This window comes from Pogona vitticeps, chromosome 2, assembly GCF_051106095.1.
Source record: "Pogona vitticeps strain Pit_001003342236 chromosome 2, PviZW2.1, whole genome shotgun sequence".
NCBI classification, from domain to species: domain Eukaryota; kingdom Metazoa; phylum Chordata; class Lepidosauria; order Squamata; family Agamidae; genus Pogona; species Pogona vitticeps.
In genome coordinates this window covers 106277877-106304933 of record NC_135784.1, presented here as the reverse complement: position 1 = coordinate 106304933, position 27057 = coordinate 106277877, and the positions used below count along the sequence as shown (strand labels likewise).

The following is a 27057-nucleotide window of genomic DNA, read 5'->3' as shown; positions in this document are numbered from 1 at the left end:
ATCCCCAATGGACATGGCGAAAAGTGTTCAGGGACTTTATTTTGCCTATGACCACCATGTTGCAAACATCAGAAGTGTACCATGTAAACAGTTACTGTAATTGTTTTTCCTAAATATGGTATGGGTGTCATAGTTGAGTTTATTTCTTTTCCAAGTGCTTTTATAAAAGAAGGAATTCCACAACAAAGTTTTGATTTGGGTCGAATCATCATCACTACCACCAGTAGTGTCATCAGTCATTTACAGTGGTGCCTCGACTTACAACCATTTTGAGTCACAACCATCTCTGGGCGCAAAATTTTGCTTCGACTTGCAACCGGAGCTTCAAGTTACAACCAGAAAAAAAAGCAGGGAATTCAAATTGCTAACCGCTGGTGGTGAAGAGGCTGCTTCTTTGTAGCTCTTTCACCCCAGCAGTTAGAGAGTGTGCAGGGCCGGACTGGCCATCTGGCAATTCTGGCAAATGCCAGAACGGCCGGTGGTCAGAAGGGCCGGTTCCTGCCTCAGCGCAGGGCCATGCTGAGCCCCCCTCCCCAAAAGAGAGTGAGCGAGCGAGAGAGTGAAAGGGAGTCTTCCCTCCCCGCCCCCTTGCCTTGCCTCCTCCTCTTCCTCCTCCTTCCTCCTCCCGCCCCCTCCAGCTGGGGCGTCCACCCAACCTCCCCGCCCGGCCCAAGAGCGTACCCGCGCCCGAGGGGGGGGGCAATGCCGAGGCCCGGCTCCTAGTGCGGCGGCGAAGGCGGGCTCCGGGCGGCGGAGGTGGCGGCCATGGGGACGCGGCCACTCCGCCTCCCTCCCGCGGAACCGGCGGCGGCGCGCTTTGTTCGAGGCTAGCGCGGGCAGCCGAGACGCCGCGGCTTCCCGGCCCTGCCTGCCCACCGGCTGCTCTCGGGCCGCGGCTGGTGCTGGTGGCCGGCCGGAGGGTCTGGCCGGCACATCCCCCGCCCCGCTCGCTCGCTCGCTTCCTCGCCCTGGCAGAGCGGGAGCGGCGGCAGGAGAAGGAGGAGGAGGCAGCCTCACCTCGGATCCTCCCCCACCGCCCCCCCGGCCCAGCCCGGCCAGGCCCGCTGCCCGGGCGCCCAAGTGGCCGAGAGCACACGGTGCCTGGGCTTGTCACCTTCGCCGGGCGCCCTTGGCCTCTGCAAAGGGAAGCGCGCCGCTGGGGGACGGGAGAGGGAGCGGGCGCCTCGGCCGGCCTTCCCCAGGCGGGCGGGCGAGGAGGGAAAGCCAGGGGGGGCGGAGAGGGGAGGAGGAGGAGGAAGGGGGCGAGGACGGGGAAAAGAGCAGAGGGGGGGACTGGAAGAGGTGAGGAGGGCCGATCGGAAACTGGAAGCCGAGAAAGCCTCTCCTCCCGGGCAGGGGTGGCCATGCTGCCTCCCAGGAAAGCCCCTCTGACGAGGCTGGGCTGAAGTTTCGTCGGCAAGCCCAGCCTCGACCGGAGGGATCCTGACCCGGTCCCGGGAAGATCAACTTTCCTGGCCAGTTTTTTTTAAAAATGAAAATTTCCTCATCAGAGCTGGGCTACGCTGTCTTTGTTTCACCGTCCCCAGAGAATGTCACAACCCCGCTTTAGATACGAGTTGCCTTCTTATCCTGCTCCTTAGGATGCGCTGCGGCAGAAAAGATACACTCCTCTTGCACAGGGAGGTTCTGTTTATTCATTTCGTTCATATCCTCGGCTCCCTCCCAAGTTTTATCCTCCTCCCTACAGCCCTGTGAGGTAGGCCAGGCTGATGGCGAGAGCACCTCGCTCAAAATCCCCCCGGTGCATTTCAGGGGTCCATAGGGCCAATCCTGGCCCAAAGCCAGGTGGGCCTGTGTGCTCTAAATGCCAGGGCCGATTTTTGGTCCCAGTCCGGCCCTGAGAGTGTGCGATCAGAGGAGGCTTCGGACTTCCTGGTAAGGTGCTGCATTCTACTTTTTAAAAACTGGCTGCTCTGGGTGGGTTTTGCAGCGTGGGTTTGGGCTGGGTGGTGGGGCTATGTTTCTATACTGTGAAGGGTCTTGCAGGGTTTGTTTTTTGGGGTTCCCCCCATTTCCGCTGGGTCTTGCAATCTCTGCTTTTTGGAGTTTTTTCCGATGGGTCTTGCAGTGTCTTTTTTTGGTGATTTTTTCCCCATTTCCGATGGGTCTTGCAGTCTCTGCTTTTTGGTGAACTTTTTATCCCATTTCCAATGGGTCTTGCAGTCTCTGTTTGTTTTTTGGGTGTTTTTGTTTGTTTGTTTGTTTGTTTGGTTTTTTTGCATTTCTGATGGGTCTTACAGTCTCTGTTTGCTTTTTGGGGTTTTCTTTGAACTTAATTGAGAGACAGGTGCATAATTTAAATAAAATATTCAGTTCTTGGAGAACAAAAATATAGGTTCAGTCAAAGTGTCTTTGTATGGAATAGATCTTCCTGAATCTCTAGTAGAAAACTATATAAAAATACATGTGCATGCTGCAGAATACCAACAAGTGTGTTAATATAGCATATTCCAGAGGGAGGAAGTGGAAATTGTAATTATGAGGTAGTTATAGTGTAATTACATTGCAGATTTGCTGTAGTATCATAACCTTACTAATTATTCATTTTCTTAAAAGAGAAAGTTAGCTACTGCAATGAAGCAGTTATTATAGATGTTTATTTTGTTCCATTATTTTCAGTTGTGTGCTTCCAGGCCATAATTACAAGTTAGCCATATTCATGGTGCTCTGTAGTTGCAAAGTGCAGAAACTTAACATTGTGTAATCAGTTGTTAGCTGGTATTAGTTAACTGACATAACAAAAGCGAACGTTTCTCCCCAGTGCAAAGTACACATTAACCAAAATCCTATTACATAAGTTACTCCTGTTGGAAGATGATGATGTCACTGGCAAAGGAGATTTTTTGCTAATTAAAGACTTCCTACTCTGTCCATGGGCTGTCCAGCTCAAGAGTAATCCATTTCATTATGTGGGAGCTGCAAGACAGGAGGTGGTGGTCATGGTTACAAAAAATCTCCTATTGTGAGTACTCAATGGCAGAGATTTTGGGTAAATAAAGACTTGCTCCTTCCATTCCCCAGATGCCACAGCTTCCACATAAGGAAACAGTTTACTTGTGTATTTGACAGGCCATAGGACAGAAAGAAGAAATATTTGATTATGAAATCTCCTCCAGCATTTCAGTAAATATTGGACAAGATGTAATAATTTATGGACGGGGAGATTACAGTTTTGGGTGTACCTGTATCCACTCGAGGAATAATGGGAATTGGCATCTAGCAATATAAGGAGGTCCACACATTCACTCATTCTTGTTCTATCCCATCAAGGCAGCTCACAACATACTGTACTTTAGAAATGCTATATGCAGGCTTAGTGGGTGCTGATTTCCCCAAATATATCTTCTATTTATTCTACAATAAATTAAGTTCTTGTTAAGTTTCTGACTGTTCCTCAGCAGTGAAGCAGGTGAAAAGTATTCCTCAAGAAACACCCTGTTACATACAGCACTGATGTTACCTGTCTGTCATGGGTTTGGAGGGAAAGTTCCATCCTATGGGGAGTGGAAGGCGGGACATCAGGAGGAGGGGCTGTACTGTATAAATATGTGATGCCTGTGTGGTGAAGAGTAGATGCTGAGAGACACTGTGAGACACTGGGTTGTGACGAAGCAGCAGCTGGGAAGAAGAAGCTGTTGTGGGAGTCTGTGTGTCTGACAGGGTACTACTGTGTGTCAGAGTACCAGCCTGAAAGGTTCAGGGGTCTGTTGGTTAGCCAGAACTGATGGGTTCAGGGTCTGTGCTTTAAGTTAAAGGTTCTAGGTGAACCAAACTGTATGCTTGTGTGTGTGAGAATAAGCCACGTTACTTTATTTTATTCACCTGATTGTTTTATTTACCCTGTTTGTATTTAAAATAAACCTTATTCTTTTATTGTTTAAAAATCCATCCCTGGTCTGTGTGACTTATTATAGGGAATGGTTGGTGGCAGCTTAGTAACTGTGTGATAGATCCCAGTAGGTCTGGGTTTGTCACATTGATTGGTGTCCAGCGTGTGGGATACGACTGGTCCAGTTGTCCAGCGGTCCAGCAAAGCCTTGGCAAGTGTGCCCAGAGCAAGGGGGGTCTAGTCAGGGACAGTCTGAGGCGCGTAGGTAATCTTCTAGGTGTACCTCACGGGGAGGTGCGCTAGTAGAAGAACGTGCCAACTGGGGAGACTTAGATTAAGGTGCTCTGAGGCAGCCTAGTTTTGGCGGGAAAACGCTGAGGCAAAACTGCGTAGCAACAGCGAGCTAGCTTGCCAGCTGAGAGGCCCAGCAGAGGGGGGTAGGCTCTGACTTGATACTGTTGCAAATTTAGTGCTGAAGAACAGCAGCAATCTCTAGGGAGAGCTGGTTCTGAGGCAAAAAGGAAAAAAGTGGTCGTTTTATTCTGAGGCTTGACTTTTTAAAGCAGCCTGTTCTGAGGGGGGGGGTATGCCCTTGACTCGAAGCCAAGTAGCAGACATGAGTGAAGTGAAAGACCCCCAGATTGACCAAGGTTCTGAGGATGAATTTGGCTCAGTGCAAGGTGACAGCACAGGAGAGCAAGACCCAGAACTCAGAAAAATACTCATAGCCCAACAGCATGAACTGAGGGTGAGGGAAATGGAGGAAAGGGAAAGAGAGAAACAGCGGCAATTTGAATTAGAGAGAGAGAGAGAGAGAATGGAGAGGGAAGAAAGAATGGAGAGAGAGAAAATTGCTCTGGAAAAAGAAAGGATGGCGTATGAGTTAAGAAAACTGGAAATGATGAACCAGAACAATAATAATAATAGGGATTCTGAGGGAGGCCAACTGTCTAAGGCTGACCTGAAGAAATTCCCTGTGTACCACAAGGGAGATTGTCCTGAGGTGTTCTTTTCCTTAGTGGAAAGAGCGTTTGTGGACTTCTCAGTGAGGGAAACTGAGAAGATGACCATCATGCGTTCTTTAATCAGTGGTAGCCTGGCTGAGGTTTATGCCGAGATGCCTGAGGAACGGATGAAAGATTTTGCAGAGTTTAAAAAACTGGTGTTCGCAAGACATGGGATAAATGCAGAGCAGCTGAGACAAAGGTTCAGGTCCCTCACCAAGAAGCCAGAACAGACTTTTACCCAAGTGGGGGCCCAATTGGTGAGGCTGCTTGAGAAATGGCTGTCGCAGGAGGGAACAGAGACCTATGAACAGCTTAAAGACTTGATAGCCCTGGAACAGTTCTATTCAGTCCTGCATGGGGAATTGAAATTCCAGGTGAGGGAAAGGAAACCGAAATCTGTGGCAGCAGCCGCAGAGATCGCGGATTTTATCTCCCAAATAAGAAAGCCCTTGGGTGAGGGGAAATCTGTAGGTAAACCCAAAGAAACCTACAGCAAGTACTCTCAGGGACCAGGGAAAAGCCAGCAAGGGGGAGGGGCCCATGGTGAAGGGAAGCCCTCAGGCATGAAACCAAGCCCTCAGAATTTGGAGGGAAAACCCAAACAAGAGGAGAGAGAATCAAAATACACCAGAAAATGCTATTTCTGTCAGGGAAAGGGTCATCTGATCTCAGAGTGTGAGAAATTGAAGCAGCTAAAAGGAATGGTGCCTCAGAATGCTAGTGGGACCAAGCCAAAAGCTGTGTTCTGTGTCCAGAAGGAGCAAAGCTCATTGTCACAGAGGGAGCCTGTTGCCATGACTACTCAGTCTGGAACAGCTACCTCTGCTGATCAGGCTGAGGAAAATGGTCCTCTTATGGAGGTGAAGCGCTGCTTGCTGATAAAAACAGATTCTCAGTTGTTTGAGACAGCCGGGGTGGACGTAGGAATACTTGACCGTCAGTATAGGGGACTGCGGGACACTTGTTCCCAGGTAACCCTGTGCCATCCAGATATCATCCCTAGGGAGTTTATAATCCCAAATGAGAGCATGAAGGTGGCAGGGATTGAGGGGCAGATAATCTCTCTGCCAGTAGCAGAGGTACCTGTCAACTTTCAAGGCTGGAGGGGAGATTGGCGGATAGCGATTTCATCGACTCTGCCAGCAGCCGTGCTCGTGGGAAATGACCTGGCTGAACATGTGAAACGGGTGCTAGTGATTACACGCTCACAAGCCACCACAGGGACAGTTCAGGGGGGTAATGATGAGCCAGAGGCGGAAGCAGAGGGGAGTTCAGAAGCTGTGGTGGAAACCTTAACCACAGACAGCAGATTTGGACAGGAGCAAAAGGCAGACGCCACTCTCCAAAAGTGTTTTGAACAGGTGACTGACGCCCAGCTAACACCTGAAACCCCAGTGAGATTTCTGGAGAAAAAGGGGATTTTGTATAAAGAAACCCTGAGGAATATCTCAAAAGGGGGAGATGGGATCAGAAGTCAGCTGGTGGTACCTGAAAAGTATCGCCCCATGATCTTACAAAGGGGTCACTCTGACATGTCTGCTGCACACTTAGGGGTGAAAGGGCCCCTGGATTTGATCAAGCAAGATTGGGAGCAGATCACCCAGGATGACCCACAAGACGTTGTGACTTACATAGACACCTTGATGAATGACCTAAGGAGAAATCTAGAGCTGGCAGCAGAAAACCTGCAAGCTCAGAAGGTCAGACAGAAAACATGGTATGACCACAAAGCTAGAGAGAGGCACTTTGACCCAGGGGAGGAAGTGCTTTGGCTTAGGCCCTGCAGAGAGAACAAACTGCAGCTCAAATGGGCAGGACCATATAGGGTCATTTCCAAGATGTCAGACCTGAATTACCTAATAGAGCAGGAGGAGAACCAAGCAAGGAGGGTGGTTCATGTGAATGCCCTAAAACCCTACTACAGAGGGGAACAGAGGGTTTTATTCGCGATAAAAGCAGCTGAGAGTGAGGAAGCTGAATTACCCTTCTGGGAGGGTAGAGGGGAAGTAAAATACAACCCAGAGGAGGTAAAGATCAGTCCTGCACTCACCCAAGACCAGCAGCAAGAACTAAAAATGCTGCTTAGCAAATATCAACAGGTGTTTTCCAACAAGCCGGGGATAGTGAAGGGAGTGATGCATCGGATCCACACAGGAGATGCACCCCCGCAGGCAGTATCCCCATACCGAGTAACGGGACCCTATAGGGACAAGGTGCGGAAGGAGTTGGACGAAATGCGGAGGGAGAACATAATCGTCCCCTCTTCTAGTCCTTGGTCCTCTCCGATAGTCCTTGTGGACAAGCCTGATGGGAGCATTAGGTTTTGTGTCGATTACAGGAAATTAAACCGTGTAACCACTCCTGATGCCTACCCAATGCCCAGGCTAGACAACCTGATTGAAACCATAGGGGGTTGTCGGTTCATCTCATCATTGGACCTGGTAAAGGGATATTGGCAATTGAGAATTGATCCCAGGGATCAAGAAAAGACTGCCTTTTGCAGCCCTTTTGGTCTCTATGAGTTTCGAGTCCTGAGCTTTGGTCTCAGAAATGCACCAGCCACATTCCAAAGGCTGATGGACCAGACCTTGGCAGGGCTCAGTGACTTTACAGTGGCCTACATTGACGACATAGGGATCTTCAGTAATACCTGGGAAGATCACCTGATACACCTGGAGTTAGTGCTGCAGAGGTTAAGTGCAGCAGGGCTAACAGTAAAGGCCAGCAAGTGTCAGCTGGGTAGCCCAGAAATAAAATACTTGGGTCACATGGTAGGGGGAGGAATGATAAAACCCCTGGAGGCCAAAATAGAAGCAGTTCGTGATTGGCCTAGACCCAACACCAAGAAAAAAGTCAAATCATTTCTTGGGTTGGTGGGCTACTACAGAAAGTTCATCCCGAGGTTTAGCGAGATTGCGGCTCCGCTGACCGATCTGACGAGGAAGAAGGCTGATGACCGCATCCCGTGGACCAGCGACTGTGAGGCGGCGTTCCAGAGGTTGAAGGAGGCGTTAATCAACTATCCTGTCCTGCGTGCTCCAGACTTCGACCGGGAGTTTATCATCTACACCGACGCGTCTAACAGCGGGGTAGGAGCAGTTCTGTGCCAGGAGGATGAGAATGGTGACCAGCATCCAGTGTCCTACCTGAGTAGGAAACTTCAAAAAGGTGAGAGACATTTGGCAACCGTGGAGAAGGAGTGTTTGGCCATAGTCTACGCGATCCAGAAGGCCAAGCCTTACATCTGGGGAAGACATTTTGTTCTGTGTACTGACCATTCACCATTGCAATGGTTAAAGACAATGAAAACCCACAATAGCAAACTTATGAGGTGGGCTTTAAACCTACAGGACTATGACTTTGAAGTGAAGGTGGTCAGAGGGTCAGTGAACTGTGTTGCTGACGCCTTATCAAGAAGACCTGAAGACTGAAGACGGCGAAAGAACATGGACTATATGTATATAATGAAAACAAAAAGTTAAAATGTACCTGGTTTTGAATTTGGTTGGTATTAATAAAGGTAAATTGATGTACTGTATATGGTAAAATGTTTAAATGCATATTTGCTATGGTTAACTTGGAGTGTAAGTATATGTAAGTATTATATGGTATGTATAAATGTTGTTGTGTATTTTATGCAGGTTGTTTTTTTGGTGAAAAGCACTTTTAGCTTTCCCCCTACAAAACAACTTATAAAGAGGGGAGGTGTTACATACAGCACTGATGTTACCTGTCTGTCATGGGTTTGGAGGGAAAGTTCCATCCTATGGGGAGTGGAAGGCGGGACATCAGGAGGAGGGGCTGTACTGTATAAATATGTGATGCCTGTGTGGTGAAGAGTAGATGCTGAGAGACACTGTGAGACACTGGGTTGTGACGAAGCAGCAGCTGGGAAGAAGAAGCTGTTGTGGGAGTCTGTGTGTCTGACAGGGTACTACTGTGTGTCAGAGTACCAGCCTGAAAGGTTCAGGGGTCTGTTGGTTAGCCAGAACTGATGGGTTCAGGGTCTGTGCTTTAAGTTAAAGGTTCTAGGTGAACCAAACTGTATGCTTGTGTGTGTGAGAATAAGCCACGTTACTTTATTTTATTCACCTGATTGTTTTATTTACCCTGTTTGTATTTAAAATAAACCTTATTCTTTTATTGTTTAAAAATCCATCCCTGGTCTGTGTGACTTATTATAGGGAATGGTTGGTGGCAGCTTAGTAACTGTGTGATAGATCCCAGTAGGTCTGGGTTTGTCACACACCCATTCTCCAGGCCAAATCTGGGAGCAGAACAGAAAAGAGTATTCAAGGCCAAAATATAAAAAACTTAAAAAGTATAGTCTCCAGCAACTTGGAGAACTGGGTTATTTAGAAGTAACTTAATAGGCTAAAGAGAGGAATTGGCAAAACCTAAGTGAACCTAGGAAAATTGAATTTTTGCAGCAACATAGTCTTTTGAAAGACACCTGTGTCAACGTATAGGTCAACAAAACTTGAGGAAGGTAGCTCTGGGAGCGCCAGGGGAATGCTGCAAACAGTAAAAATTCCCCTTCCTCCCCACTCCTCCTTTCAATGGCAGGAGCATTCTCATCAGAACTCTGCTCAATATTCTGCTGGCAGAATAAAGCATGGGGTCCGTTTCAGTGTCACTTTGCAATTTCTGGAATTTGTCACTAAACCATCCCAACCTTCCATTTTAAATTAATAGGGTGCACATTATTTGCATGCAAATGGAAGGCACATTAATATTTGTATATTAGTTAAGATACACTTCAACACAAATATCATTTGGTTCTTAATTTTCATTGCATATAAATTTATAGTGCAGTTCCATATGTGCCTAAGGCTACATAGAGTTCAACGAAATTTATTTCCAATTTACAGGATTGCTTCAGTGTGTAGAATGAAAATTCCAAACTTAATCTGATCAAAATAAATTGTGAGTTTTCTCTTCAAAATGTTGTGTGAGCCACTGGATGCATTGTATAAGTGGACTCACACATGCCCCCCCCAAATCTCTTCATTCTCAATTCTGTGTGCAGAAAAATACTGAAGCCTAATCCAGACAAGATGGAAGTACTGTTGATAGGAGTGACATTCGATAATAGATAGAAGTGCGCAGCCTGTTTTTTGATGGAGTGGTAGTCCTCCTGAAGGAACAGGTATGCCATTTGGGGAGTGCCCTCACCTTTGCACCCTGACAAGCAGGTGGCGGCTGTGGTGAGGAGTGCCCAGCACTGTCTGGTGCACCACTGGTTGCCGTTTTTGTAGGAAGTAATCTTTCCACAGCTCTGTGTGCCTTGATGACTTCAAGGTTTGATTACTTGAAGTCGTTGTTTCTGTGTTGGGCTACCCTTGAAAATCTCTAAGAGTTTTCAGTTTTGATGCAGAGATGTACGTACAGTGGTGGCCCGCATAGCGAGGTTAATCCGTTCCAGATTAACCTTCGCTATGGGAAAACATCGTAAAACGGATCCAAAAAAACCATTGGAACTCATTAAACAAAGTTTAATGCGTTCCAAATGGGCCCAAAACTCACCGTTCTCCGATGTTTTCCCTTGTTCCGGCAGCCATCTTGGGTGTACCGGTGGCCATTTTGAGTGTACCGGCGGCCATTTTGGGTGTACCGGTGGCCATTTTTTGTGTTCCGGTGGCCATCTTGGGTGTACCGGTGGCCCTTTTTTGTGTTCTGGCGGCCATCTTGGTTGTACCGGCGACCATTTTGAGAGTCCCGACAGCCATCTTGGGTGTACCGGCACCCATTTTTTGTGTTCCGGCGGCCATTTTGGAACCACTGAACAGCTGTTCCCCCATCATAATGCGAGCATGCCCTCGCATTAGCGATGGGGAAATCCACATCGCAATGCGGATTCATCGTTCAACGGTGCACTCGTTATACGAGGCACCACTGCATTAGTAAGTCTTCTGGTGAGTACATGGCTTTACAATTATAGAACACTAGTTTTGTACCAGTTGTCTTCTTTCGTATTAGCACCTGGGCCAAATTCAAAGTACTGTACTGGTTTTCAACTTTAAATCCCTAAACAGTTTGGGAGAGTCTTATTCTGCATGAACCTCACTGTACACTAATCACTGGTGAGAATGAGGACAGAGGATTGTATTTTCTCAGTGGCAGTGCAAAACACTGAATGCAAACAACCTCTTCAGGTGAACCTCTTGTGCTATTCTTGTCTCAGCTGACTCTTTTTCTTTTTGCTAATTTTATTGTCTATATTTTTATCGATTATGCTGCTGTTCAGTTAGTTGTATTGTTTCTTTTTTATCCTGAATTAATATATTCATATATCTATTAGGTACTTCAAGGAACAGTTACATTTACTAGGGCTTATTTCTGAATAAGCAGAAAAAAGAGTGGATTGTTTGTGATTTTATTTGTTAAACCAGGCCTGGTTAGAGATGTGGAAGCTCCATAGGAAAAAACTGGAAATATGAGAGAAAAATATGTGCTGTTTTTTCCCCATTCTCCCTCTTTCCTGTTGAAATAGAGGGAGAATAAAAGGGAAACTATTATTTTCCAAGTTACTTTCATGGCCTTCACCTATCCTGACACATGATTAATTTCATTGTTAGGCTACCAGGTAATAAAACATGCTCCAGAAAGATATCTGGCTTAACCGTTTGGTTTTTTTTTTTTTATTGATTTTTCAAGCGGTATTCATTAGGATGCCAAAATGATTCCATACAGAATATGACTGTTCCTTTGATCTAATATGTGATCTAATGATCTAATGTGCTCTTTCCTCAGGCAGAGAATGAATTTACCTTGTATGTATGAACAATGCAAACGTTTGCTGATGGTTACTAATGAGTTGGCAAGGCTTCAGGTTTCTTATGAAGAATACCTCTGCATGAAGACTTTGTTGCTTCTCTCTACAAGTAGGTGAAAGTTGGTGCTTTGCAGTAGTCTTTTTTTGTTTGTAATGTGAAAGTTGTAGTTCCTCCTCTGGTATTGACTGTGAACTAAAAACCCTGAGCCTAATTTTGATTTTCAAAATCTTTCTTGCCAGTTCCTAGAGGGTTTTGTTATATGGCCACACCTTATCAGTCTTTAATAGAATTATCAGTTCTGATGTACCTTTTACTGAAAAAATGAGTGCAAGACATTTTGTATGTAAAGGCAGTTGCCACACACTATCTTAGTGTGTTCGCATAACCAACAATAAGTGTTGGTGAAAAGAAAAATTCGCACCAGTTTGGGATCCAGTGAATGTTTCAATTAATGAAATGTGTCAATCTTTTTCATAGGCTGTAGGAGAGAAACAACATTTTGTAAATAGTGATGGGAGGGTTGGAATCTGTGACCCTGCAGAAATATTAAACTACAAATCCCAACATCCATGGCCGTTGGTGGTGCTGGGAGGGAGTGATGAGAGTCAGGAGGAAAACAACTAGAGGGCAGTAGGTTTTCCACCCTTGTTGTGAAACAGATACAAGGAGGAGAGACCTTTGGGTGGAGGAAAGCTGCTCCTCCATCTTAGATCATGAATGTGAGTGGGATCCAAGAGCACCCTGTGGAGAATATGGCCTTTCAGAACATAATAGAAGAAATCTTTTACTTGTCTGGATTTGCAATAGAGATTAACAAAAAATAAAATAATCCATATTCATTTCTATTAACCAGGGAGAAAGGTGGCTGCAGAATATCACACCCACATCATATATACCTATGATTAGACAAAGCACTTTGATCTTCCTGTAATTGGGATGAGGACTTATTACAGATGTGAACATGGGGATATACCAGATCTTTCTCCTTTGCTATAAGTTGCTTTAAATGCAAACCAGTGTGAAACCTGACTCCTGTTAATCATCATATCCTTTACTTCCGCATACCCCTCTGCATTGGCATATGTAGCTATATGTTTTAAAACTTCTAATTTTTTTCTCTTTCTCCTCCTGCTTTTGCATCAGTGTGAAATTATAACATTTAATGCCATGGTACAATGTATACAGAATTGGGGTTTATAAAAACTTAAGTCTCAATATTTCAGTTCCCAAGGAGGGCTTGAGGAGTCAGGCTCTGTTTGATGAAATTCGTATGACCTACATCAAAGAGCTGGGAAAAGCCATAGTGAAGAGAGAAGGGAATTCAAGCCAGAACTGGCAAAGATTTTATCAACTGACAAAACTCTTGGACTCCATGCACGATGTAAGTGTTATGATATGCAGGCTTCTACACAAGGATTCTGTGCAGATGATATTAAGAATGTGGGCAGTGGGAAGGACATCTAGACATTGTTGCCATTTTAAGTTGAATGGTGTGGGATAACATAGTCCAGATGGAGAGGTTTGTCTAAACCTGACATCTTTGTATTTAGTGGAGTTTGTAACTTATCTTAATTATGCTTTTTTGCATATGCCCATTTTATGTCTGGGGCTACATTTCTACATTGTATCTCATTGGCTAAGTTTGACAACTTTACACTTTGTCATGAGCCATAATGTGGTTTTTTGGGATTTTTTTTAATTAAAAGTTTTCAATCTCCCACCTCCCCCAGGTCCCAAAGCTTCCATGAGGTTCCTTTTGTCCCGGGGCTACAGGATGGTGGTTTTGGTGGGTCTTTCATATCTGAAAATTGCTTCTGCTGGGATAATTTTACCACTGGTGATGATTTTCAGATATTAACAATTCCCCTGTACCCCAGTGGCTTCCTTGTGATGAAAGGAATCCAAAGAGAGCCTTTGGTGGGGATTTGGAAAAAATAATTTACAATAAACCTATATGGCTGAGCCATTATCAGCTTTATGAGATATCAAATTGCACAACAGGATTTCAGTCATTGCATTTTTAAAAAATTATGTAATCTAGTTGGAGGCTTTGGCACAAGCATCAGTTCATGCAGTTGTCAAGCAGCATTACTTTTCTCTTGTTAAACTGCACCATATGGGAAATTAAAAACTTTTTAAAGATGGCCTCAAAACAAGATCTACGTTTAAATCCAGACCATGAAGAAGGAAGCTTAATATGGCATAGTGTAATTATTGAACTAATAGCCAGTAGCTTCTCGTTGCTCCTGACTGATTTCAGTCTCCTGACAAAAGGGAAACACTTTTCCCTTTTTCCTTCCACCCCATGCCCTCTGTAAATATGTTCTGGAAGGTTGAAAGACCTTTTGGAAAAATCTGGGTGGGTGATGTGGGAGGCTGCAGAAGAGAATGAGAATCAAATTGCTTCCATTTGCTTTGGTCAGCCAAAGTGTCTGTTAGACTTCCAGTGAGTGGAGTGGTAACAGATGCTTAAAACTCTGAAATCATAAACTGTATTTTACAGTAGGTTTGCCACAATTGTTAAGGCTGATTATGGATTGGCATAATGTGTGGATTAAGAAACCATAATTATATCCGTAGTTCTGCTCCCTATGATAATGTATCTGGATGGAAGGTGAACAAATTTACTGGGGACCAACATTTTGCCTTCAACACCCCTGAGGGCTGCACCATGCTTAGAAATGGCAAAAACAGATCCCAAATTGGGAGGGGGGATCAGAGTGACTGGACATTTCTAGTTTTAATTTTATATATATAACGATTCTGATGGGAGTTGTGACACACAAACCATAAAATCCATTCCTTCTGGATGGCTATAGGAGTAAAAAAAAACATTTCCTGTTTTTTTGCTTGTTTGGGGGGGGTAAGAGTTACATCTCTGGGAAGCCCTCAAAACTATTAGCCATAATATGGTCACCCTGATCAAGGAAAAGTTGGACTAGAGACAGAATCGGAAAAAGAAATGAGACAACCAACTATAAATGAAGTTTTGAGTCATTGGTTACTACATATATTGTGGTGTGATAGCTGAATTGAGCAATTATTCTTTTTTGAACAATGTGCTGGCATGTTTATTTTATTTATTTATTTATTTATTTGATTTATACACCGCCCATCTGGCCTAAAAGGCCACTCTAGGTGGCTGTTTATCAATGAATATTCAGGATGCCTGAGTTCGAATCCCCACTCAGCCATGGAAACTCACTCAGGGTGTAGAATTGGAAACTACTTAAATATCTCACTTACCTTATTTTTTTGTGTATAAGATGCTATTATTTCCTAAAATCATTACACTGAAAATTGAGTGGTGTCTTTTACATGGAAGTAAGCTGAGATAGCTGAGGAGATAACAAAACGGTGCATACCTTGCCTTCTGCAAACAGACTTCCTTCAGTCACAAGGCTTAGCTTCCTACAGTCAGGAGACTTAGCTTCCTCCAATTATGAGCCTTATGGAACTGATGTCAGCTGATGCTGAACAAACCAGTTGGAGCACACCTCCTTAGAGGTGGAGCCTATAGGCTCAGAAGTAATGTCTGATGTTCTGATCCCAGAGGCTGAATCCTCAAAGCTCTTAATTTTGGGGTTAGAAAAGTGGGGGACGTGTTATAAATGGGGGTGTTATAAATGGAAAAATATGGTACCTTGAAAGCCCTATTAGGGTCATTGTAAGTCAGCTCCAACTTGACAGCACATAGCAACAATTTCATGTTTGCTGCCCTAAATTTTAAACAATGTCAATTTAATTTTGTTTTAAAGTATTCCACAACATCAATTATGCTTTTGTGCATTGCAAAGTTGGCTTCATCCTTCTCTCTTATCATTTACAGGTGGTTGAGAATCTTCTAAGCTTTTGCTTCCAAACGTTTTTGGATAAATCAATGAGCATTGAGTTTCCAGAAATGTTGGCAGAAATCATCAGCAATCAGTTACCAAAATATTCGAATGGGAATATCAAGAAACTCTTATTTCATCAGAAATGACTGCCTTAATACAGATAGATTGCCTTAAGAAAAAAAAGTCAAATTATAGCTTCTTTTTTATGAACTAAAAGACTTGTTAATTTTGTCCTTGCAACTATATTGGGTGTTCTTGTTTTGTTTCATAATTATGCACTACATGTGGTTTACAGAGGGCCAAGACCTAGGTTTCAGAAGCAGATGCCTCAAACTGAATGATTACAGGAAAAAGGAAAGAAAGGAAATGTTGTTTGGGATTTTTTGCTCAACATGTATCATCATACTGGCAGTATAGAATGCACCAAAAACAGTGGTGTCAAGTTCAGAATCTTCATTGTCAACGTTCTGCTAGAAATGTCTGCAATTGGCTGGATAAAATTTTCTAGCTTTTTTTGTTTTGGTATAGTTTTCCTTTTTTTGTATAGTAAAAGTAGCATTTTTGATTTATGCATGTAACATGAAGAACGTTTACAACTGTATATCAGAAAAGGGAAGTTGTGCCTTTTATAGCTATTACTGTCTGGTTTTAGCAATTTCCTTTAACTTTATATACAGTGAAGCTTGCTCATTTTTTTCTTACATAATTTTTGTAAAACTTCAAGATGCCTATTGTACAGCTGTTTTTTAAAGTGGGGCAGCTCGTAGCTTAATGACCTCTAAATATTACTCTAAGTATACTCATATGAAAATAGGTTGGCTTTTCTAATCTGATTCAGACTGTCATAATAACCCTTCTAAATCTGGCCTATATGTTCAGCTTTCTTCAGTGTGAGATAAGGATTGAAAAGTATTCCAAATCTAACTTGAATACTGGTAATGCTTACTTTTGCTATTGGTCAAACATGTTCTAAAAGCTACTAGGGAAAGTAGCTCTGTCTTAAAACTGTGTGAACACCAACGTACTGGGGGGGGCAGCCTGCAGATTTGCATTTAATGCAATAGCCATAATTGTAACAATTGTGGGCTGAATTGACAGTTTAAAAGATCAGTCTCGACTGCTAAATCAGGAAACCTTCAGGAAAATATGCATTATTGTTTAAAAGTTTACTTCTACATGGAAAAATTAACATTTTTCCATATTCAGTTTACTGCCATATAAGTGTGTACTTCTGTGTGTATGAGTGTATATTATATATACAATGGCCACAATCCAGATCAGCTGTAAAGTGTAGAACAAAACTAACATGCACAGAATTGACGTGTCTGCTGTACTTGGATGTAACTAAGAAGCAGAAAAATCTGTTTTTTTTAAAAAAATCAGAGAACAATATTGGTAACCAATTCATATTTTTCACAGAAAAGTGCAAAGTTGCCTCTATGGGGTTTAAAAATTGCTGGATTACAGCAGTGGCCTCATTCCAGAGATGTATCCCCACCATCACCTAAAATATGACTGGCACCACCAACCAGTTTTGAGTATCTGTTGGGAAGGGTTGGGGTTATGTATGGAGTGGCTCAGAATGAATAGTGCTGTTAATCTGTTGGACAGAGCACATCCAGTGCAGAAGTGTCTCTGGGCCCTAAACACAAGGGCCTGTCCTCAAAGCAACGTTTTGCACTTCCCATTAATCAGATGAATAAGCAGAAAGAAGCCAGTATCTGCTCATAAATTGCTCACTGGATTGGGGCAAGCATGTACAATCCTGACTCCATTTTAAGTTGATGACTACATTGACTCACACAGTCAGGAATTACATATGTTTGTATGTACATGTATACATACTTCATATATAAATACATACGTATATATATAAATAACATTGATTTACAAAATAGTTATAATTATGCCCAATATATATTCTGTTTATAGTGATTCTTAAAAGATTTTACTTCAGATAAGATTTTTACCTTTATGCAGATAAGGAACTAGACCAAACTATACAAAGAAGAAAGCCTCTTGCGGAAAACAAAACCCCAAACTTGTGTATGGCTACGCATCTGTTTTCACTTTTTACGCCACCCAAATAAACTTGTCTTGTTTCCTGGAGAACGCGCAGATTCCACTGCTGATTTTATGGTGTAGAGTAGGGCTTAGTCTCTGTACAGCTCCAGCCCTTCTGTATCAAACTACCAGTGTGCCATAAAACAACCATGTATGTCTTGTGAATTTTTCCTTGTCATCATTGATTTATATTTTAAACAATTTGTAAGCTGTAGTAGCCCACCCTCTTAGCACCTTAGGAATTTTCAGAAGATTTAAAATGCCATGCCACTCTAAAGAAAGAAGAAAAGAGGGCATTTGCTCTAAGTGGCCTAAGTATTTCTGTTAAAAATGGTGGGGTTTAATAATGTAACAGAAGCTAACAATCAAAATATATTATGAAGCTACTAATATATTTTTATTTACTTGTATTTTCAAATATATGTCATTCAGTAGTGTTGTTTGAAAAAAAGAAAGGAAGGGCTACTACAGCTTTTAATGCAGTTTATCAGATTCTTGTAAAATAGCTTGTATAGTGTATCATAAAAATGGTTTTTAGATGACAGATTGCTTTATCATGACGTGATATATTTTTTCTAGGGGTCACAAAAGTGTTGAATGGTAACCCATATAAATCGTGGTTTGTCAGGAAGTATTAATCCTAGCAGCATTGTTCCGAAGTATCTAGAGTGGTACTCTATTGTTTCTGTTATTGTTTTTCCTTTTCTTTCCTTTTTTAAAGGATTTTTTTTAAAAAAAAATGAAAGGCACTTACCCATTATTCAGTGGGAGTTCCTGAGGCTGAAGCATAAACCCATTCAACTGCTATAACAAAAAGCATGGGTTGGAATCTGAATGTAAAAAGACTCCAGCCTATCTGCTTGGTCCCCTCACATTCCAGGACTAAACCCATAGTAGCTGTGCAGGTTTATTTGACCCCACCACACACACACATACAGCAAAAAAAAAAAAAAAAAAAAAAAAAAAAAAAAAAAGCAAAGCCTGACGTCGTGTGTCCATGTACAAAGTTACCAATATGTTCACACTGTAGTATATCTGGGCTTACTTTCACATATAGCCTCACAGAGCACAGCAAAACAGCTAGACAAATTTGGCAATAAAATGCATACAGGTACCAGCAATATGTAAATAATAGAGCATAGTTTGATCTCATCCTACTAAATACATTTTTAATTATTTAGCAAAAATGTTCTTGGTAAAATAGAAATTTTACCTGAGCTATTTTTGTCTTTTCTTGACCCTCGTTTTAATGTTAGGCTTATAATTGAATATCCCCAGCTATTATAGTCATTATATGGGAGGAAGAGACCTCATTTAATAATAATAATAATCACTCTTGTTCATGGTGTCTGTGCAGTGCCACAATTAAGTACTGCATTTTAGGAACTTCCTAGAGCTCTAAGTCAAAGGATTGGCACTCCTTTGCACTTCCTTTTGGCCCAAGGCGAGCCTCCCTAGGGGAAGGGGAGAATAATCACCGTCCCCACACATTTCTCTTAGAACTGCTGCAGAGGCAGTGTCACTAGAAATGTGCATTCTTGCTTTGAATTTTTCCCATAGTAGTGCCAGTTTTCCTGTCTAGAGCTCTAGATGGTGTAAAACATAGTTGTGTTGCTGCATAGATGACAACTCAAAGAACACCCAGAAACAACCTGTCTTCTTGAATAAGCTCTTAAAATATGTACGTTTAACAGTTTATCTAAGCTTTGGAAAGTATTTTAACAGTAGTTTGCAAGCCACTGGGGTAAAAATGTGTATTCTGTCTGGTCATTAGCTCACGCTAACAGACTCAGGTATTTGGTTTCAGAAACGTTCCTGAGGTAATGCATGAGGAAAAATTGGAAAGTTATACTTGGGAAATGATATGTATTAAACATTTTAATTCCTGATAGCAAGTACAGTATAAGAAAGTTAATGGTATGTCTTGACACATGCATGTCTTGTGTTTACCAGCACATGCAAGGTATACAGGAATCAGTAGTAGGACTACATGCAAACAAATACTTTAGAGGTGGAAAAGAGGCTCTAATTCTTTGATTTCATGTTATTTGTTCAGGGTTTTTTGTTTTATTTTTTATAGACTTTTAAAAATGTAAATGCTGATTCTGAAAAATAACTTTAAAATTAAATGTTGTTAAGGATTTAAACACAAGCCATTTAAAGTACATTAGCATTCAGCAAAACATGTTTTTCTTGTCTGGCTAGTCTTTCTTCATGCTGGGGGAAATCAGCACTTCAAATAAAGCAGGGAAAATTCTGACTTCTGTCTCTTCAGTGCCTTGCCGCATCATGCTGACGTGGAAATGGTTTCAGCCGCCCCAGATATGCATGCCGTATGTTGAAATTGCACATGGAAATTATTAGGAATGGTCTTTCAGAGAATATGTTAGGGCATGCAGTTGGAGAGAAGACATTTGGTAGCGCTTGTGTCACTAAAGCTGTGATGAGAGCTTTGGGCTATAAACCTGAGCATACTTATTTTGAGGTGACCTCTGTTAAAATCTCTGGGTGACTGACTTCCAAATAAATGTGCTTACAATTGGTTCTGCCAATCTTGCCAGCCAGAGTAAACCAAAAATTCAATATTGAATTACCTTGAAAACAGCAGAGAAGTACAAAGTGCGCACAAGTGTGGAAACAAGTGCCAACCTACTTTTAATAACACAGCCTCTTAGCTTTACAGTATAGCTACATGTTAAGAAAAAATAAGGCAGAGGATGGAAAAATTGCTGTATGCCTCACACATGTATATAATTTGGAAGGATCATGCATATGTAGGAACACCAGGAACACAGGCTCAGCAATCAGATCTTCATTTCATTCAGCTTGTATAATCTTGATAGAACCTCTATTCTACATGATAATGTGTTCTCCAGTACTTATGCAAAGAACCTAACCCTCTTACATGGAGAGGGGAAAAAAGCATTTCTAATTGTATTGTGCGGTCAAATGGACCCACCACACCCACCTCTTTTCATTAGGAAGAGAATATGTTATTACTACAACAATGTGTCAATTAAAATGTTATACACTGATGCAGATACATAGAGATGATGTCTGTGATTGCTATAACTCAAATCCCATGAGTCTCCAAATGCCATGAGGTACTGGTCCCCCTTTATTCAGCGCTGGTTAGGTCTCATCTAGAGTACAGTACTGTGTCTAGTTCTGGACACTGCGCTTTAAGGATGCCAATAAACTGGAACAAGTTCAGAGGAGAGCAACAAGAATGAATAGGGGATGGGAAACCATGCCCTATGAGGAAAGACTAAAAGGACTGGGCATGTTTAGCCTTGAGAAAAGGAGAATGTGGGGATATCTGATAGCACTTTTCAAATACTTTGAAAGGTAATCATACAAAGGAGGGGCAGGATCTGTTCTCAATCATCCCAGAATGTGAGACACATAATAATGGGCTCAAGCGACAGGAAGGCAAATTTAGGCTGAATATCAGGAAAAAAAGGTTAACTGTTAGAGCAGTATGACAATGGAACCAATTACCTCGGGAGATGGTGAGCGCTCCAACATTGGAGGCATTCAAGAGAAAATTGGGCAACCACCTGTCAGATCTGCTTTGATTTGGATTCCTGAATTGAGCAGGTGGTTGGACTCAATGGCCTTATAGGCCCCTTCTAACTCTGTGAGTCTTTGATTATAACCAACTGCTTCAAGAGCTGGAGGGGAAAATGCACTTGTTCCTCCATTTTGAAAATTGGGTCTGAAGAACCCAGTTCATTGCAGAAGGTGTATTCTTGTTCACAGGTGAGCTGTATTACACCTTATGCCAAAGGAAAGTGAAATTAAATCCAAAGATCTCTCCTGCTTGCAGAAGCCAGAGAACTGCTCAATGTATGTTTCCCCTAGCATTTGGCATAAGATTGTGTAGAACTGTATTTGTAGTTGTTCTCATTTTCACTCCATGTTCTTAAGAACCAACCCAAAATCATAAAAGTCAAGAGTTTTTTAAAAAAACACTCTTGGTGACTATTGCCTCCTTATTTTTACTCCTATATCAAGATAAAAGTAGTGTTTTTATCATATGGCACTTGTGATCATTTATATCCTACTTGCCACTTTAATAAAATTCTTTAAAACTCACAAATTGGGGTGGGTGGGTGGGTTGGGCGTTGTTTTTTTAAATCACAGTACAATCGCTCCACATTTTTAAAGAAAAAAATATGGGTAAAGAAATTGAGCAGGTTGAGGGAAATGAGTTTTAATAGGCTTTGGGGGGTTCTATTGTGAACCTTTGAAGAGTGTAAGAGTATGTAAAATCATACTAAGAACAGACAGCAAAGCCCTGATGTTTACATTCTTTTTAGACAGGGACAAGAGTTTTTAGTCCCTTTCAGATCTGAACCTCCTCTGCCATCTGATGCAATGGATTGGGCTGTCATGAATGTACACGCACTTTTTAATGCTTCTGCTGTTATATGAGAACAGTACTTTCGTGCAAAAAATAGAGCCTCAGATTAGTGGAAAACATTCAAGGGCACCCTTTGAAGCTTTTGTTTTCTGGTTTAAAAGGAAAAAAAAATCCTATGAAAATATCTACTGTTCAACCACCAACCCATGCTAACCCAACAGGCTTAATAACACGGATTCACTAGTGCGTCAGCATTCTGTTTTGTATAATACAAAGGTCAAATAATGGGGACAAATCTATTATTATGCTGGTGTATGGCATTATTGAAAAGCTTTTTTCATTATTTTTATCACAGTAATTTTAAACAGTGTAAAAAATTAAAACAAGTGACTCCTGTTTAAAAATAAAAGTTGTAGTTTTTTATTCATGCCGAATAACTGTAGTAACTTGTCTTTTCACCTACTCAGTGAAATGTTGGACTGTAAAATCTTGTGTGGAACTGTTAAGCGTTTATTTTTCATTTTAAATTTTGCTGTTCTGGTAAATTTCAAAGCCACACATCTGTACATAAGCTGCAGTAAATGTAAGCCATTTGCAGCAATGCTAAATAATGGAGAAAATGACATAATAAAAATCTGCTTTTTCATTATCTGTTCAAATACTTTTGGAGTAGGAAGTTTTTTTGATCTCATACATAGTGCTAAAGGCTTAAGGTCATCTGCATCTCTTCTTTCCTAATGTTTAATGAGCAGGTGCCACTCATCTAATGGTTTTCAGGGACTGCTTGGGATTTGGTTCTTTGAAAGGCAGTCCCTTGACAAGTTATAGTTGTGTGTGTGTGTGTATGTGTGTAATTTACACACTGAACATAAGTGGGAGGCTGCAAAGCATTTTCAATGGAGTCCTGTTTCCCATCTACAGCAACACATGGTAACGTGAGCTTTCTTTCTGAGAAAACAGTCAGGTCTCCGCCTTTAAGTTCAGAATGGACAAAATGGAGATTTCCGAATAAAGCGAGAGCTGCTAATCCTCTGAAGTTTTCTACTGCTTCACAAGTTGGAAATTCAGTTTTTGAAGTTTTTTGTTTGTCTGTTTTCTGATTGGTCATTTGGAAACAACATGATCTGTTTGCATATTGCTCATGCAAACATGCTAGGACTCAGGGTTGCTACTTTCTGGAAAGTCAGGGAAACGGAAATTGGTCAGGGAAACGTCTGAAGTCGGAAATTCTGATTAAAATATTTAAATATATTCAAGCAGTGGATTTTTGACCTGCTGCCAGGGCATGATCTGTTCTTGTGGCAACTGGAATAGAGAAGTAGCAGAACACAAGTAAAACTTAATGATGTCCTTTCCCAGCTCCACCTTTCATTCAGCTCCATCCCCAGCAACCAGCCTAATAGGCTGGTTGCGCTCTGTCCCTGCACATTTCTAAGGTCTGCTTGTAGCATTTGCAAAGCAAGGCTAGTTTAAACATTTAGCAAGATAGAAACTAAACATCTAACTATTTTCACCTCTACCTCCTAGTACTGCATTTAACTTGCATATAAAGATAAGCATGTTTTTGGATCCTGCTTGTGTATGGAATGGACTTTTTGTCTCCTGCTAAACCCAGCACAGAGTTACAAATGAGATTTGGGGCTGTTGGATTTTGGTCAACTAGCACTTTCTACTCCATGCAAAGTAAACTTTACAAGTGTGATTGCTTGTTCCTGCTGGAGTTTACATAGTACAAGCTCTCTCACCCTCTTGCCTGACTTCTCCCATGCATAAAGGTTGCAAATGAAGGATTTCTGCTTCTCTAGACTGCAGAAATGATATGTAAGCATTTAAACTCCACCTCTTTTCTTGTTGCTGATCTGCTCATTACACTTTCTGGAACCAGAAAGTAAAAGTGAAACTTTCCCACCTTTGGGAAGTTCCTACTTGCCAGAAAACAAATCTAACATATGTGTCAGGCTGTATCTGAAACCACTTTTGAAGATGGTTTCTAAGAGGACAGTTTTTAATATGCAGGGGCTGGATTTCAAACTTCATCCTGACTTCATTCCATGGTTATCATCAGTTGCTGGACACAAATGCAAAGGTTATTGTAAAGTATGCTACAAAACCTTTGAACTAAGTAATATGGGAATTTGAGCTGTGGAATCTCATGCACAAGGACCATTACAACAGAAGAACCTGAAAATTAAATCAACAGTCCATTGCAATATGTTTAGGTTCAAAGCCAAGTACAAGTTCAGACAGTAAAACCAAAGAGGTTGAAGAGACAGTCCTTGGGAAAACTGGAAAACATGATCAGAGTGAAGAAAATGGCAAAGAATTACCCACCATACAAATGAGTATTTAAGATTAGGATCAGGCATCCTTCAGCCTCCAGAGACGATGGTGACATCCTCTGAATAGAGGACTTGAAACATCATCTAGTGTGGCTGAGAAGGCCAATTCGAGACTGACAATCTCTTCCACACTGAAGACAAATACAATCTGTCTCTTCTCCACCTCCTTGATTTTACTGATTTCAGGACTGCCTCTTTGCCTCGGCCTGCTGGACAAGGGTCTCTTCAAATTGGGAGAGGCCGTGATGCACCACCTGCCTCCAGGCTGAACACTCAGATGTCAAAGTTTCCCATCTGTTGAGGTCTATTCCTAAGGCCTTCAGATCTCGCTTGCAGATATCGTTGTATCGCAGCCGTGGTCTCCCTCTGGGGCGATTTCCCTGCACTAATTCTCCATACAGAAGATCTTTTGAAATCCGACCATCAGCCATTCTCACGACAAGTATGGCTGCCTATGTAATCAAGGACTCTGTTAGGACATCAGATTGCCCATGGGTTTTGCAACTGGTGATGAAGAACATGTCATTTAACTCTTGTAACAGCATCAATGAGTTATTCAAGTGACTGTTCTCAGATAGCCAGATAGCTCAACAGTTTCATCTTGGAAAAACAAAAGCAATGTACGCTGTTGCTTTTGGCTTGGCACCATATTTCTCTGATCTTTTACTGAAACAGCTGAAACAATGCCAGACATTTGTTACCTGTTTTGATGAAGCTTTGAATAAGGTGGTTCAAAAGGGACAGATGGATTTAGTGGTTCGTTTTTGGGATGGTTACTATCATAACGTATCCACACTATATCTAACCAATGTTTTTCTTCAAACTGCTACTGCTGAAGACCTTCTTCAGAGGTTTCAAGAAGGTGTATCTTCTTTATCAGTTGCAAAATTATTACAGGTATCTATGGATGGGCCAAATGTAAATCACCTTTTTCTGAGAAAACTAAAAGAAGAAATTAAAATCAACCTTAACTATACAGGATAAGGAAAAGAATCAATTGACTTTGGAACTTGTACCCTTCATCTTGTAATGGATCTTTTAAAATAGGATTGCAAGCAGTGAAATGGGGCCTGAATTCAATTTTGCGCAACATGTATTTATCTGTTCAAAGATTCCACAGCTAGGAAGGCATCATACACTGCTATGACTGGAAGCACACGATTTCCCCTGAAGCTTTGCTCCACTAGGTGGTTGAAGAATGCTAAGTGCCTTGATACAGCCATGCCTGTTTTTGACAACTTCAAGTATGTGGAAGAAGCAAAACTCCCCCACAGTAAATCTGCAATTTGTATAAAAGCTACAATGCAAGATCCACTCATGAAGTGCAAAATGGCTTTCATGAAAACAATTGCTGGAGATTGTGAGCCATTTCTACAAAGGTTTCAAAATCTCAAAAATCATTGGCACCTATTTGTATGAAGAACTGTGTAAGTTAATCAAGAAGCTAATGAGTTGTTACATAAAATCAGAAAAGCTGAAAAACATGCCTTCTGGTTCCCAGTTGTTAACAATTGACATAAAATTGTCTGAGAACCTGCTTGACAGAAGCAAGGTTGACACTGGCTTTGCAGCAAAGAAGCTGTTGAAAGAAACTAAACTGAGTGAACATCAAGTGGCTGAGTTTTGCCTAGAGTCTTCAAACATGGTAGTAGCTGTTGTTGAAAAGCTGGTTGAGAGAAGTCCTTTGAAGGACAAGATACTCCGTGGCCTATCTGCATTAGATCCTACTATAATTTTACACAAGCCAAATCTTGGAATCACCAGAATAGGGGCTGTTCTTGAAGCTCTACATGCAGCAAATCAGATCAGTGACACAGTAGTGGAAAAATCAAAGCAACAGTACACTACTTTAACCACAGCTGTCCAGAGTGAGTTCAAGGCTCAATTTCAAGCATATGTTGCAAAACAAAAGGATGACGTTGGACTGGATACGTTTTACAGTGGTATTTTGAGGTCCAACAAAAGTTTCTCAAATCTGTGGACTGTTGTCAAAATGTGCCTTATCCTGTCTCATGGTAATGCTTCTGTTGAAAGAGGGTTTTCGGTTAATACAGGTGTACCTCAGTTTACAAAATTAATGTGTCCTCCAGGACGTTGCATCATGCAGAAATTTTGTAAGCCGATACGAGGATTGCTCTAAGAACAGGGGCGGCGGTAGAAACCTCCAGGCACAATGCGTCCTGGGGAAACCCTTTCGTACAGTGGGAAAAAAGAAAGAAAAAGAACAATTAGAAAAAGAAAAAGAGCATTATTTTCTATGGATTTTGGTTCATAAACCAAAAATTACGTAAATTTCGTAAAGCGAGGTACTGCTGTAAGTCAGTGTTAATTGAGAACTTTCATGAAGAAACTATTTTCTGTCAACATCAGATTTACAATGCTGTCTTCAACTCTGGAGAACTTGCATTTGTTGTAACTGATATGAATCTGTTGCCATCAGCCAGGCATGCTTATGCACGCTACACAAAGCACTTGGAGGCTAAACACCATAAGCAACAAGAAGAAATTCTGAAGAAAAGAAGAAGCTTGAGGGACAAATTAAGCATCTTTTAAAAAAAAATTTTTTTTTAAAGATTGAGAGAAGAAGCCAAAATAGAAGAGGAAACTATTGATGAGAAACTAAAAGAATTACACAATAAAAAGTGAAAACTGTACAAATAATAGTTTTATATCTTAAATCTTTATTCTTTGAAAACAGATAACTTGTATTCTAATTTCTAACTTAGTTATTACTGCAGTTTCAAAACAATAAGTTTCATAATGTGGCTTCAGAGAAACCATTTTAGGTAGAATGATTATATACTGTATATATATTTAGT

The 27057-nt window shown here is 41.7% G+C and overlaps 1 protein-coding gene across 1 annotated transcript in view; it reads left to right on the top strand.

The window, feature by feature from the left end:
- The window catches only part of NR3C1 (nuclear receptor subfamily 3 group C member 1), a 95791-nt gene extending 75998 nt beyond the window's left edge, over positions 1 to 19793 (top strand). Inside the window, exons 7-9 of the mRNA XM_020806354.3 lie at positions 11611 to 11741; positions 12857 to 13014; positions 15463 to 19793. Of these exons, the coding sequence (XP_020662013.2) occupies positions 11611 to 11741; positions 12857 to 13014; positions 15463 to 15615 (442 nt within the window). The 3' untranslated portion in view covers positions 15616 to 19793. The remainder of the gene's footprint in view (positions 1 to 11610; positions 11742 to 12856; positions 13015 to 15462) is intronic.
- Positions 19794 to 27057: the final 7264 nt, after the last annotated feature.